This window comes from Lithobates pipiens, unplaced genomic scaffold (genome assembly GCF_037356315.1).
Source record: "Lithobates pipiens isolate NorthernLeopardFrog02 unplaced genomic scaffold, aLitPip1_a1.2 Scaffold_13, whole genome shotgun sequence".
Lineage (NCBI taxonomy): Eukaryota > Metazoa > Chordata > Amphibia > Anura > Ranidae > Lithobates > Lithobates pipiens.
Genome location: NW_027507718.1, coordinates 333835200 through 333851048, shown reverse-complemented (window position 1 = coordinate 333851048; position 15849 = coordinate 333835200). Strand labels below are relative to the sequence as shown.

The window sequence follows — 15849 nt, the reverse complement described above, 5'->3', positions numbered from 1 at the left end:
GGTTAGTGGGTGGGAAAGTTTCCTACCGACAAGTTCCTGCTGCTGCTACTGCCATTCAAATTGTTTTCCTGCCTGCTCTTTTCCTACTCTGCTGGCCTTCCCATCAATCAAAGGCTTTTTCTCACCCTCACTCACTGTCCACCTCTGGGGCCTCACTTCACCATCCTTTTCCCCTCACATGCTGCCCATTGATTGCTTTCCCATCACAATCTTAGGCCCCCCATACTGCTTACAGCTGCAGCTGTCACGTATACAAATGGCCACCACTGTCATTGTAACGGGGACTCCATCAGAGCCCCCAGCTTTCACAGGCCTCGCCTCAAGCCAATTGATGGTACTCAGCTAACTAGAAAAGTGTCTCTTTACATAAAAAAAGATATCTGATGATAGAAAATGCTATCAGCTCATCAGTCATGCTGCTTGTTTTGCCCTCCTTCCTCCCCCACCACCACAGGTTTTCCACAATTAAAATTGAAATGTTTTTTTTCTCTTTCCAGCTAATAGGTAGAATCATACATAGTTATAATGAGACGTAAAATAGATCTGAACCCAATTGCTAAAATCTTATATAAACTTTAACATTTTAACATAATTCCCACAGTTTTTATTTATTATTTTTAAATACTAGAGTGATGCGGTTGCGGGAAGGTAAAAAAAGTCCTTCAAGCAGCATCTTTGGGGCAGGTTTGGAGCGCTATAAATTGTGCTCCAAAGATGCCCCTACCCATTGAAATGAATGGGCAGCTCTTCCAAAGCTCCATAAAAGGATGATTTGAAAGCGCAACAAAAGGGGTCTTTTTTCTCACGTGACCTTAAAAAAAGGCCTGCTGGTGCCCGAAAAGCGGCTCTAAAACACAGCTAAAGCACCGCAAAAACAACCAGTGGTTTAGCAGTGCTTCAGTGGGAAAGTAGCCTAAGGGATAAGATCTACTTAATACGTTAATAAGTTGGTGCATAGGAAACCCCAGCAGCTGTCCTATTTGTTTAGAAATGCCCCTTAATATATTTGGGTTATTTCCATATACCTCCATGAGCACCAGTTTTGCTTTGTTCTACAGATTGCTTAGGCTAATATGATTTCATCTGAAAACTAAAATATGGTGCTGCAGAAGCTGATAGTTTCTCTTTTTATTTTTTTGATTACCAACTTTTTATTGAAACGTATTGTCATTAAACATAAGTCACATGAAGAGCTGTTGATTACAAATGATATACATATATGTATGAGCCATTGAAAAGGATTGATTTTCATAAATGTGTTAAAGACAAAACATACAATATATTTTATGTGCAAGCTTTATCAAATCTTCATGTTGGTTCAAGACAATCTGTGAAAAATATATGTTTCAGCATAAGAAAACTTAATAAGAACTTAAAAGAAATTGGGGAAATTAAAAATATAATATCTAAGAGAAATGAAATGCGTAAAAAATTTAAAGGATATAATAAAAGTAAGAATTAGGGTGATATGGGTTTAAATCTGCCTATGCAATCTATGAGTTTAACATTGTTTTATAGATGAACCATGGATTCCATTTTTTATCAAAGAGTTTCTTAGTATTGTTTATCGAATGATAGATTATCAATGAAACATTTTTAATTCCCTGCACCTCAAATGCAGCACACAAAGAAACAGAAGACAAAAAAAGTTGATATCTTATCCTCTGTGTGCTTCTGTGGTCAGCTTTAAATGAATAGTGTAATGAAGTTAGAGATGATAGCATTTAGTGACCTAACATCTGGCCTGATTCACTGTGCCAAGAATCTAGAGCAAACAATCAATGTTTACAGCTTTATTTCATGGACAAATTGGAGTCCTGTTGCTCTCCCTGCAGATGTCTCATGACTTTCATGTTTTCTTAAAAGCCGCGATGAGTGCTTTAAGATCAGGATTTTACCCAATAGGATATATTTGGGTCTTTTTCTTGCTCACAGCTGCAGATTTGAGTCACTCTTCCCATTTCTTAGACCTAAAGCTCTGAAGCCTCATTGTCAGATCTTAAATATGATGCAGGAGCACAGCAGCATGACATTTTGGATACTGGTCTGGTGTTATGTTCTGGGTTTCCTTATTTTCTTTGCTATATTTTTTAGTAGTGAAAGTGTGCCCATCTGGGCACAGAAGGGTTCATGACAGTGAATGTAGACTGCTGTTTGATAACTTTGAAATGGGCAGCAGACATGGGCAGGTTTATACCATATGATTTTGTATATGCAGTTCAGCAGTATAGCATATGAGTCAGGTGCAGACCTTAAAGCTGAACTCTTGGCAGATATAAAAGACATAAAATAAATTAAACCCAAACACTAAAAGGTAATATAATGCAGCTTACAGTCCTTAGATGTGATGGTTTTCTTTATTTTCTTTAAACTAAAATCATTGTCAGCAAATGCAAAGGATGCCTGTTGATCTTGCCAGAAATTACACGTCCTTGTCCCTTCCTGCTTGCATTGAAGAATATCTTCCATACTAGCTATATTATATAAACTATCAATTACCCTGACTCCAGCACAATAAAGATGATGAACAGATACAGACATGTTTGGAGTCCATATCAGGGGAGTAGCCTAGGCTGACAACCATGGCTCACTCCACAGACACAGTGGAGGAGTGACGTAGCCACACTGTCACAGGAAGTGTGTTATTTGAAGAATTACCGGGTGAAAATAAAGCAAAAGAAGCTTGAAAAATGTAGCCACAGCACCAAGAATTAGTAAGCTATAATATATTATATGAAAAAGTGAGCCTTCGCGCTACTATGGGAAAAGTGCAACTGAAGTGAATATGAATCTAAACAACTGATAATAAATGAATAGAAATGGATAGAATTATATATATAAAAAATATATGAAATCACGAAGTGCATGTGCAAATATATAGTGCAAAAAATGCAGCAAGACGGAATAGTGAACACAAAACTATCAAAAAAGTGATAACGGAGAAGAGAGTCCTGCGCAAATGATGCCAATACTATATATATAAATAAATAAATAAATCAAAAATAGCTAAGTGCAAAAACCAACGTGTGAAAAGATAAAAAATAAATAGTCCATATAAGCACAAAAAATTTTGAAAAAATAATGATGAAAAAACATTGATGTGAATTCAGACAGTCAGGGCTCCCAGAACTCTCACTTTAAGACAGAGAAAACAGGCTCATCAAAAAACACAGGGGGTCTCCCATTTCATTCCTCATATCCAGCCATCAAGGAAATCCAGATGAAAGATGTAGATATCTAATTCGGCCACTAGAGGGCCATTATTAGCATAGATGCTTTTACTGTTAATCCAAAAGATGTATTCCGTAGTGTATGGCTCAAAACAAGAGGGGAAGGGGGAAGGAAGAGAGAGAGGAGGCTCCAATGGTGTAGTATTAAAAGTTTTCAGATCAATTTATTAATAAAAACAAGAGACTCTCACATTTCAAATAAGATAAAACAGCACAGCAAGGTAGATAAAGATGGTGGCGTGGCGTCTTCCGCCAGTCTTACTCTACTTCCGGTACGTCCTACGGCCACTCCCTACGCGTTACATCAGACCACGTGACTTCTTCATGAGGATAATGATTGGCCGCTGTAACATAATTATATATACCGAAAACCGGAAATACCCGATCGGCCATTTTAGTTAAGGTAATAAGAATGTAAACAACTGTAGACCGGAAGTGAAAATTCTGCCATCTTGCTACTCCAATATAGTAAAACGGAAGTGCAAAACACCGCCATCTTGGAGCAAACAAATAACAAAAACGGAACTCTCAAATGGGAAAGCCAGCGCTTGAAAAAATACCAAAAAATATTATTTATAGGAATCAAATTTGAAACAAAAAGGTAAAAAGGCAAAGGGATAGCATATCCCAAGCACATCCATAATAAATAATAATGATAAATAAAAAATGCCACTATATAAAAATTAGTCAATCACCATATATATGGCATTAATAATCAACTATAAAAATAAATATTTATTGAGCAATAGCTAAACAAAAAATAGAAAGAAAAATACTATTACTCCCATATCATCCAAAGTGACATGAGATGCCATAAATATACCATAAAATAAAATATAACAGAAGAGAAGAAAAAATAATGCAAAATTACCATCATCAAAACGCATGAGTAAAATCGCATACCAGAAATAGAGTAGGACTTTACATCAAAAAAATATATATAAATATATATCTATCCACATATATCTCTAATATAAAACCATAATCCTAAAACAAGTAAAATCTGGCATATATATATATATATATATATATATATATATATATAAATCCAAAATTATCTAAATCAATATAAGTACTGATGATTTTAAAAATGACTTAAAAAGCAATTAAGATCAAAATCTACATTGAGACCATCGGGGTGAAAAGATCTCACAGTAAAAATCCACCTGGATTCTTTTTGACTAATAGTCCTTATTTTATGACTACCCCTCCACGATGGATTGTATCTTTCGATACCCCAGAATTGTAAATGGGAAGGATCCCTATTGTGCACCTGGTCAAAATGTCTAGAGACACTATGTTTAGGAAAACCTTTAAGAATGTTTTGTATGTGTTCTTTAAGTCTGACTTTCAATGCTCTTTTTGTTCTCCCTATATATTGCAACTTGCAACTGCATTGTAAGCAATATACAACGCCTTCAGTGTGGCATCCTATAAAATCCCGTATAGTATGTGTTTGTCCAGTAGTAGTACTTACAAATTCACTCCTTTTGTTCTGAAATTTTTTTGATTGTCGACATGCAAAACAATTTTTACATGGATAAAAACCTTTCCCCGTAAAAAAGGTATAGTCCCTTTTGGGGGGTGGCTCAACTACGGATTTAGCAATGATATCTCTCAAAGTGGGTGCCCTCTTATAAACAACGTTAGGCTTATCTGGTAGTATTTTTCCCAGATCCCTATCTTTTTTAAGGACATGCCAATGCCGACTAATTAATCTAGATATCTCTTTGTACTGTACATTATAGTCCAATATTATAGAAGGGACCTCATAATCAAATCTATTTATTTTATTGTTATTTTGTTGGAGCATCATATGTCTATCCATACGTTTGACCTGTTCGATTTCCATTCTTATTTGGGAATCTTCATAACCCTTTTCTTTAAATCTGGTCGCAATAAGGTTAGCCTGTTCCAAATAGTCATCAATCTTGGTACAATTTCTTCTTATTCTGACCAATTGTCCTTTGGGTATATTGTACAACCACGGCTTAAAATGACAACTATTAATGGAAATATAACTATTAACATCGACACTTTTAAAATGCGTTTTAGTGATAACTGTATTTCTATCCAGGGAGATATTTAAATCAAGGAAATTGATAGTTTTTCCATCTATTTTCCATTCTAAATGAATATTTTTGTCATTATTATTCAAACTAACGAGATATTTTTCCAATGCCTCAAAGCTACCATTCCAAACTATAATAATATCGTCAATATATCTTTTATAAAGGGTCAACTCAGCAGGTGTATTTTTGTACACCGCCTCCTCTTCCCAATGTGCCAAAATATTATATTTTGTGGTTTTAGGTTTAGATACACATTAATGCAGCTCTGTGATCATTAATACATCATTAAATGTGTTTTAAGCATATGTACCTGAATTTGAATTGGAATCGGCTGCTTGCAATGCCTGTGCTAAAAGAGCTATGACTAGGGATAGGAAAAGTAGCATAAGGAGCCAATCAATTGTGCTGTAGTGCAAGGAGAATGCTGAAAGGCAGAGACAGTAGAGTGACAGAGGAATGACAGAATCGAATGCTTCTCCTTTCACAATCCATTCACAGGCTGGGAGTGGGGAAGAATTCTGTAAGTCTTAGCCCTTGTACACACGGTCGGAGAATCCGTCGGAATGTGTCCTATCGGACCATTTTGTCGGATAATCCGACTGTGTGTGGTATGCATCGGACTGTTTCCGTTGGAATATCCGTCGGACCACATTTTCCAACTTGCTGGAAATATTTTACGACAAACTGGTCTGATCGGACATACTCCGATCATGTGTAGAGAATTCCGATCGGACAAAGTGCCACGCATGCTCAGATCAAATTCCTACATCAAAGCTATTGGCTACTAGCCTGAACGTAGTCCCATCTTAACAAAATTACGTCATCACGTTCTGAAAGATCGGATTTTCCGACAACTTTGTCCGACCGTGTGTATGCAACAGTTTCGGACACTATCCGTCAGACAAAATCCGTCGGACAAAATCCGACGGATTTGGTTGTTGAAATGTCCGACCGTGTGTACAAGGGCTTAGTAAACTGCAACTGAGAAAAATAAGGTCTCCTCCTCAGCCATACGGGGCTGCATTGTATGATGGTGCAGGCTAAATTTCAGCACTGAATGGACAAAAAACCTAACTCTTTGCATTTAGCTGTTAATTTCCCCAATTCCCATATGGGGTATTGGAATAATAGGGCCGTATATACTGTAATATAGTGAGTGTGCATATATATATATATATATATATATATATATATATATATATATATATATATATATATATATATATATATATATACACACAGTGCCCCAGATCACTGCCACACCAGTTACAGTATCCCTAATAAGCACCACACCAATTAAAATATCCCTGATCATCAACACAGCAGACAGCAGTCACAGTGTCCCTGTTCATCGCCACACCAGCCATATTGTCCCTGATCACCTCCACACTAGCACACCAGTTACATAACCGCCACACCAGTTACAGTATCACTGATCACCCCCACAGTAGTTACAGTGTCCCTAATCACCACCACATCAGTTACAGTATTCCTAAAACCACCACACCAATCACATAATCCCTAATCACCGCCACACCAGTTACAGCATCTCCAATCACTGCCACACCAGTTACCATATCCCTAAACACCGCCACAGCAGTTACAGTGTCCCTTATCACTGCCACAGCAGTTACAGGGTCCCTGATCACCTTCACACCAGTCATATTGTCCCTAATCATAGCCACCCCATTTAAAGTGGATGTAAAACCCATTCATGAAATCTGACCTAGGCACATATATCTGCAGTGTTTACTTATCTCTCTCCAAAGCCCTAAGTCCTGTGTCTTTCTGCTGCTCCGTTCCTCTGTTATCAGCAAGGTAACTTCTAAAAAGTACCCAGACACAGGGGATAAAAGCAGCTGGAAATTTGTGCCAGGGGGTACATAGAGATAGAGAGACAGAGAGCTTGTCTATTCACACAACTCTGCAAGTTTCTTCATTCCTCTGCTTAAGTGGAGTGGCGGTGTGCATTTCCTCCAATGGGCTGTCATACAGTGTATGCCAAGACTCTCCACCCACTTCTGAAATAGGAAGAAATATTTGTAAGACAATGTTCACATTCTTAACAGTATAAAAATCTGAAGACAACAGACATACAAATAAAACCTATGTAGGGAGATTAGTTTCATCTCTGTGTATCATCTGAGGCTATTCACTTTACAGGGTATATGTGAGGGTTTACATCCACTTTAAAGTGTCCCTAATTACTGCCACACCAGTTACTGCAGTTACTGTGTCCCTGATCACTGCCACACCAGTTACTGTGTCCCTGATCACTGCCACACCAGTTACTGTGTCCCTGATCACTGCCACACCAGTCATTGTGTCACCATAAAGACTTGTTCACATGTGCGATGCTCTTTGAAGAGCCATCCTTGTTTAGATCACTCTTCAGAGAGCATTTGACAGGCAGTGAGGAGACATTGTATCTTCTCCTCACTACCTGCTTTAACCCCTTGCACAAGCAACCCTTTTCACTTGAATGGATCACGATCGGCGGACATACAAGGGGTATAGTTTCTGCCATAGCTACAAAGCTAAGCATCTCAGCCATGGCAGGGGTACACCCCCAGCCACTGCCTCTGCAGCTAAATGGGGTAGTGGTTGAGGGGTGGTAAAACCACCGCTCAACTATGAGGTTTTACCGTACCTAACCTCACGTGTGAATGACCCTTCTAAACAATGCTGCGCTACCTGTAAAACAATATACCATATGTGAATTACAATAATACACAATGCAATTACAATAATACAATATTGCAATTCACATATGGTATATTGTTTTAAGGGTAGAGCAGCATTGTTTAGAAGGGTTATATGTATGGGTAGCACACACCATTAAGCTGCAGCAACCCACACATTGTCTTTTTGGGTTTGTTTTTTACCTTTGCGTGAGTGATACACAAACACGTGTGAATAAATCCTAATAGTGCAGACAGTCACAGTTCTCTGTTCACCACCAGACTTGCCACAGTATCACCGGACCAGTATATCTAGAGTAAGTATTCCTGTTTATTGAGCACATTTCTTCGCGTTGCCTCGACTGATCCTTTGCCCGCATGCTGAACATGTCTCTGCCTGTGCCTGAACTGACCCATCTTCATGTCCGACTGACTATGGTCCTGTGAGACACCAGTTCCAGCCATCCCCTGTGGATAGCTGTATTCCTGGAACCAAAGGAACCCTTTTCTTCCATTCTTTAGCCTCCTTTACTTCCTGGCCAGTAAACATGGCATTCCTTGGGTCAGCCACATACCAGTAGACTAAGCTTGCTTAGCTTCTAGGAACTGGGACTGTTATAGGTGTTGATATAGTAAGCTAGATTCCCTGACCACTGGTAAAGAAGCGCCCATTTCGGTATATTCGTTTTATTACAATGGGTTTGTTTTTGAGATACACAAGATAAAATGTACAGTAAAAAATTAGTCCAGATAGTAAAAAGGTCTCACAAGTATGGTATCGCCATACTCAGAAGGAGTAGCAAAATGTTTGGGATGTAATTCTAAGTATGCCCATGCTGTATGTGTGAAATATCTTATTAAATTGACTAACTTTGTGTAAAAAAAATTGTATTTCATTATCATTCTGCATTTTCCAAAAACTTTTTGCAAAAAATTTAATTTTCAAAAGACTCGTCATGCCTCTCAGAAAATACCTGGGTTTTACCATTATCCTGATGCTCCAGGGCCTCCAAAAATGTGATGGGTAGTCAGGAAATTAGACGCGTAAATGAAGGCCCTTAGAAAGCCTAAAGGTGCTCCTTGGATTTTGGGCCCCTCTGTGTGGCTAGGTTTGAAAAAGTCTCACACATGTGGTATCCCCATACTCAATGTGTTTTGGGGTGTAATTCTGAGTATGCCTATGATATGTGTTAGCCCTTGTACACACGGTCGGACATTCTGCCAACCAAAATCCGTTGGATTTTGTCCGACGGATTGTGTCCGAAACTGTTGCATACACACGGTCGGACCAAGTTGTCGGAAAATCCGATCTTTCAGAACGTGATGACGTTATTTCGTTACAACGGGACTACGTTCAGGCTAGTAGCCAATAGCTTTGGTGTAGGAATTTGATCTGAGCATGCGTGGCACTTTGTCCGATCGGAATTCTCTACACATGATCGGAGTATGTCCGATCGGGACCAATATGTCGGAAAATATTTCCAACAAGTTGGAAAATTGGGTCCGACGGATATTCCGACGGAAACAGTCCGATGCATACCACACACAGTCGGATTATCTGACAAAACGGTCTGATAGGACACATTCCGTCGGAATCTCCGACCGTGTGTACAAGGGCTAAGAAATATCCAATTAACTGACAAATTTGTGTAAAAAATAAATAAATAATTTTCTTTCCTGCATTTACAATAAACTTGTGGCAAAGAAAAAAATTACATTTTAAAAGACTCCTTATGTCTCTTAGAAAATACCTTGCAATGTTTGCTTTTCAAAATGGGGTAATTTTGTGGTTGTTTCCAGTGTCCTGGTGTTCCAGAGCCTCCAACAATATGTAGTTAGAAAATAAGATGCATAATTTACATGCTCCTTGGTTTTTGGGCCCCTTAATGTGGCTAGGCAGTGAAAAAGTCAAACACATGTGGTATCCGCATACTCGGGAGGCATAGCAGAATGTGTTTTGAGTGTAATTCTAAGTATGCATATGCTGTGTGTAAGCCATGGCTTGTTAAAATGACAACTTTGTGAAAAAAAATGCTCTCCCGGCATTTTAGGGCCTTAAGAAATGAGATAGAAAGTCAGTAGATCAGTACTGATTAAATATATATATATATATATATATATATATATATATATATATATATATATATACAGTGGTGTGAAAAAGTGTTTGCCCCCTTCCTCATTTCCTGTTCCTTTGCATGTTTGTCACACTTAAGTGTTTCGGAACATCAAACCAATTTAAACAATAGTCAAGGACAACACAAGTAAACACAAAATGCAATTTGTAAATGAAGGTGTTTATTATTAAAGGTGAAAAAAAATCCAAACCATCATGGCCCTGTGTGAAAAAGTGATTGCCCCCCTTGTTAAAACATACTATAACTGTGGTTGTCCACACCTGAGTTCAATTTCTCTAGCCACACCCAGGCCTGATTATTGCCACACCTGTTCACAATCAAGGCATCACTTAAATAGGAGCTGCTTGACACAGTAAGGTCCACCAGAAGATCCTTAAAAGCTACACATCATGCCGAGACCCAAAGAAATTCAGGAACAACTGAGAAAGAAAGTAATTGAGATCTATCAGTCTGGAAAGGGTTATAAAGCCATTTCCAAAGCTTTGGAAATCCAGCGAACCACAGTGAGAGCCATTATATGGCGAAGACATGGAACAGTGGTGAACCTTCCCAGGAGTGGCCGGCCGCCCAAAATTACCCCAAGAGTGCAGCGACGACTCATCCAAGAGGTCACAAAAGACCCCACAACAACGTCCAAGGAACTGCAGGCCTCACTTGCCTCAGTTAAGGTCAGCGTTCATGCCTCCACCATCAGGAAAAGACTGGGCAAAAATGGCCTGCATGGCAGAGTTCCAAGGAGAAAACCACTGCTGAGCAAAAAGAACATCAAAGCTCGTCTCAATTTCTCCACAACACATCTTGATGATCCCCAAGACTTTTGGGACAACATTCTGTGGACCGATGAGACAAAAGTGGAACTCTTTGGAAGGTGTGTGTCCAAGTATATCTGGCGTAGAAGGAACACTGCATTTCATAAAAAGAACATTATACCAACAGTAAAATATGGTGGTGGTAGTGTGATGGTCTGGGGCTGTTTTGCTGCTTCAGGACCTGGAAGACTTGCCGTGATAAAAGGAACTATGAATTCTGCTGTCTACCAAGAGATCCTGAAGGAGAATGTCTGACCATCTGTTCGTGTACTCAAGCTGAAACGAACTTGGGTTCTGCAGCAGGACAATGATCCTAAACACACCAGCAAGTCCACCACCGAATGGCTGAAGAAAAACAAAATGAAGACTTTGGAGTGGCCTAGCCAAAGTCCTGACCTGAATCCTATTGAGATGTTGTGGTATGACCTTAAAAAGGCCGTTCATGCTCGAAAACCCTCTAATGTAACTGAATTAGGACAATTCTGCAAAGATGAGTGGGCCAAAATTCCTCCAGGACGCTGTAAAAGCCTCATTGCACGTTATCGCAAACGCTTGGTTGCAGTTGTTGCTGCTAAGGGTGGCCCAACCAGTTATTAGGTTTAGGGGGCAATCACTTTTTCACACAGGGCCATGATGGTTTGGATTTTTTTTCACCTTTAATAATAAACACCTTCATTTACAAATTGCATTTTGTGTTTACTTGTGTTGTCCTTGACTATTGTTTAAATTGGTTTGATGTTCCGAAACACTTAAGTGTGACAAACATGCAAAGGAACAGGAAATGAGGAAGGGGGCAAACACTTTTTCACACCACTGTATATATATATAGCTCACGAAATTGGGTACACCCCTCACAATTTTTCAAATATTTTATTATATCTTTTCATGTGAGAACACAGAAGAAATTACACTTTGCTGCAATGTAAAGTAGTGAGTGTACAGCTTATATAGCAGTGTAAATTTGCCGCCCCTCAAAATAACACAACACACAGCCATTAATGTCAAAACCGCTGGCAACACAAGTGAGTACACCCCTAAGTGAAAATGTTTAGCCACTTGCCGACCGCTGCATGCAATATATGTCGGCACAATGGCAGCAGTGGGCAAATGGGCGTACCTGTATGTCCCCTTTAATTGGCAGGGCTAGCGGGCCAGCGCACGCGTACTGTGTGGCGACGTCATCCTATGACAAAACACACGTCGGGTGGATAGGATGTGCTGACGCGATCACATTGGGATCCTGAGCGAACGGCATATATGCTGTTTTCTTGCTGTGTTTTGTAAGTGTTTTTATCCTTATTTATTAAAGCAGTTTACCAGGTTGACACTATGGGAAGTCCCTTTTCCTTTTTTTCTGAGTGACAACTGTCTTAAGATCGGCAGTCTCCTCAGTCAACCATTGGGGGTGTGTGTTCCTAACCTGCTGTTTTTTTAATTTATCATGCGGGATCTGCCTTTGGGACCCTATCGGGGTGTTGATTACAAGCTGGTTGATGCTTGCCTCTGGAAAGCATTCATTCTTTATGGTGGTCAACACTTATTGGTGATGGAAGATTGCATGAATTCATCCCATTCACTTATTTATTTAATATTTGGACTAATGCTTGAATCTTTATTATCACACACAATATAATTTTTATTCATTTTTATTCATGTACAAATTGTTGATTGGTGGTATATCACATCTGATTGTTTGTATACCAATTTATTTAATTATTTATCATTTACCTCTGATTTAAAAATAGGGGTGTCACTGTCAGCCCAGCTACCTTCTTTTATTTTAATGTCAGTTAGTGCCAGATTTTCCGCCACACCATCACAGTCACTTATCAACACCATGGCAAGTTTAGTGTCTATTGTTGTGTAAATTCTAATATATATCATAGTTTGTAGATGCTATAAATTTCACACAAACCAATTAATATATAGGATTTTTTTTTAATTGTTTGTCTTTTCTTTCATATAATTAAAAAATAAAATCAAATACCACCAAAATAAAGCTCTATTTGTGTGAAAAAATATATATAAATGCAATTTTTGTACAGTGATGCATGACCGAGCAATTACCAGTTAAAGTAGCACAGTGCTGAATATCAAAAAATGCCCTGGTCACGAAGGGGGTAAAACCTACCAAAGATCAAGTGGTTAAACATAATACATAATACATAAGTAAAATATATGGAAGAATATTATACACTTAGATAAAGCACTTTTTTAAACAAATTTGCTTTGGAAAATAGAAATATAGTGTTGATTTTGCTATGTGGTAGCTAAAAGGAATCATTCTTTTCTTCATATTTTTAATATACTATATTATACTTTTTAACTGCAAATTGTAATTTGTACACTTTTTGCTTTTGCAGGTCACTATGAAGAAGTCTACAAAAATCAGTTTGCACTTGCACAGTACTTCAGAAACGATGGCCACTGGCTTTCAAATCACTTCTTTGAATGCTGTTTTCAGACAGCGAAAAAAATTCACATTGATGGTGGAAGAAAAGAGGCTGAAGCACATGCAAATCTTGGCATGGTGGGGGAAGAACACGGTAAGAGATTTATAATGACACTAGTGGATGTTGCTAAAGTATCATTAATTGGCAGACTTCAGAGCTCAGAGTTTGCCAAAACCTTTCATTTACATTAATTTTGGAGGGAGTGGGAAGGATTTTAAAGAGATTGTAAAGGCAGAAGGTTTTTTATCTTAATGCATTCTATTCATTCACATTTTGAAGATAAAATGCCTTCTGTGTGCATCACCCCCCCTAATACTTACCTGAGCCCCATCTAGATCCAGCGATGTTGTAGGATTGTTTCGGCTGCCTGGGACTCCTCTCCTCATTGGCTGAGACAGCAGCATGGCGCCATTGGCTCCCGCTGCTGTCAATTAAAGTCAGTCAGCCAATGAGGAGAGAAAGGGGGCAGGGTCGGGCCGTGGCTCTGTGCCTGAGCGGACACAGGGAGCTGTAGCTTGACTCAGGTGCCCCCATAGCAAGCTGCTTGCTATGGGGGCACACAACAGGAGGGAGGGGCCAGGAGCACTGAAGAGGGACCCAGAGGATCCAGGCTGGTCTCTGCAAAACCACTTTACAGAGCAGGTAAGTATAACATGTTTGTTATTTTTAACTAAAAAAAAGAGCCTTTACAATCACTTTAAGCTTTTGTCAGGTTTTAATGGCAATCTGTCTCCCTGTTGGATAGATTTCTCCTCACTTACTGTCAGGACTGGAAGTGATGGGAAATATCTCCAACAGGGATACAGACAAAAACAAAAACACATTTTAAGGCTACATGCCCACGGACATGCCCTCAACATGGGGTGGTTAGTGCTTTGGGGCAGGGGCGCCTTGCGCCCCCCACCCCAAAGCACCTTCTCCCCATCTTGATGAAGACAAGGGCCTCTTCCCAACAACCCTGGCCGTTAGTTGTCGGGGTCTGCGGGCGGGGGGCTTATCGGAATCTGGGAGCCCCTTTAATAAGGGGGTCCCCAGATCCCGGCCCCCCACCCTATGTGAATGAGTATGGAGTATGATGGGACGGGGACATCATAAGGGGTGGGGTCACCAGATTACAGCACCTGGTGACCCCGCCCCATTCCTATATAAGTCGTTGCACACCGCTCACTTGGCATTACAGCGGGAGAGAACGTCGAGTCAAAACCGGAACAAGAGAAGTGGGAAGAAGACAACAGAGAAGTCCGGGCAACCGCTAGAAAAACTGCGGGCAAAAGAGCAGAAGATAGCAGAGGATCCAGGCAGAAGACATCGGAGAGAGCGGAGAAGTCGGAAGAGACACCCGAAATAGGAAGAAAACCCCCGGAGCTGCCTAATAAATCACTTTAAAAACTTGTGCAGTGTGTTTCTTTATTGACACTTTTCTCCCCAGGTGAATATATCGATGTACCTCATACTCATTCACATAGGGTGGGGGGGCTGGGGTCCTGGGCGCATCCTTATTAAAGGGGGCTCCCAGATTCCGATGAACCCCCCCGCCCGAAGACCCCGACAACCAACGGCCAGGGTTGTTGGGAAGGGGCCCTTGTCCTTATCAACATGGGGAGAAGGTGCTTTGGGATGAGGGCGCAGGGCTTGGCATGTGGCTTGGTATGGTTCAGTAGGGGGGTGCTCACTAGCCCCCCCTTTCTGACCTGCTGGGCTGCGTGCTCAGATAAGGGTCTGGTATGGATCTTGGGGGACCCCACGCAATTTTTTTGGGTGTGGGGGTTCCCCTTAATGTCTATGCCAGACAGAAGGGTCTGGAATCGTCTTGGCAAGGGAAGCCTTTTTTTTTACATTTTCGCTGGGTTCCCCCTTCAAGATTCTCAGCACACAAGTCACACCGCAAATCTACGTATAGACAAAATACCTAACAAAGCTAAAAATGCATATTCTACTTTGATTACAGTTTAAAAATGTATTGTTTCTGTGTATAAAAAGTTTGAATTGTATTCTATAATGTGTCTTTAAAATGACACTATGAATGAATCTGGCGCAAAAGCATTGCAAAGGTATTTACAAATAAATATAAATGGTCAAACAAAACAAATAAGAACAACAAAGTTTAAATATGAATGGGTGGAAAAATAGAAATAAACCAAAAAATCATCAGGAACATAATTAACTATAGGGAGAAGGGAAAGAAGCAATTAATATGAGCTGATTTGGGTAAAGTAAAGGTTTATAACAAGTTAAATAGGAAACAAATTGTATTTCCTTTTTCTTTTTTTTTTAATTGTCAAGTTGCTTTAACCTCCTTGGCGGTATTCCCGAGTGTGACTCGGGGTGAGATTTCACTACCAGCTTCCCTTCCCTGCGAGTGTCGCGATGCAGGGGGTGGAACCGGCGGCAGATTCAAAAAGTGTAAAACACAACACACACTATACATTATAATCTTATTGGATTACATTACTGTATAAAATAAAT

The 15849-nt window shown here is 39.7% G+C and overlaps 1 protein-coding gene across 5 annotated transcripts in view; it reads left to right on the top strand.

Moving 5' to 3' along the window:
- TTC29 (tetratricopeptide repeat domain 29) overlaps nt 1-15849 on the top strand; it is a 449656-nt gene that overhangs the window by 134158 nt on the left and 299649 nt on the right. For all 5 annotated transcript variants that reach the window (XM_077476999.1, XM_077476996.1, XM_077476995.1 and 2 more), the window contains exon 5: nt 13294-13476. In XM_077476999.1, the coding sequence (XP_077333125.1) occupies nt 13294-13476 (183 nt within the window). The remainder of the gene's footprint in view (nt 1-13293; nt 13477-15849) is intronic.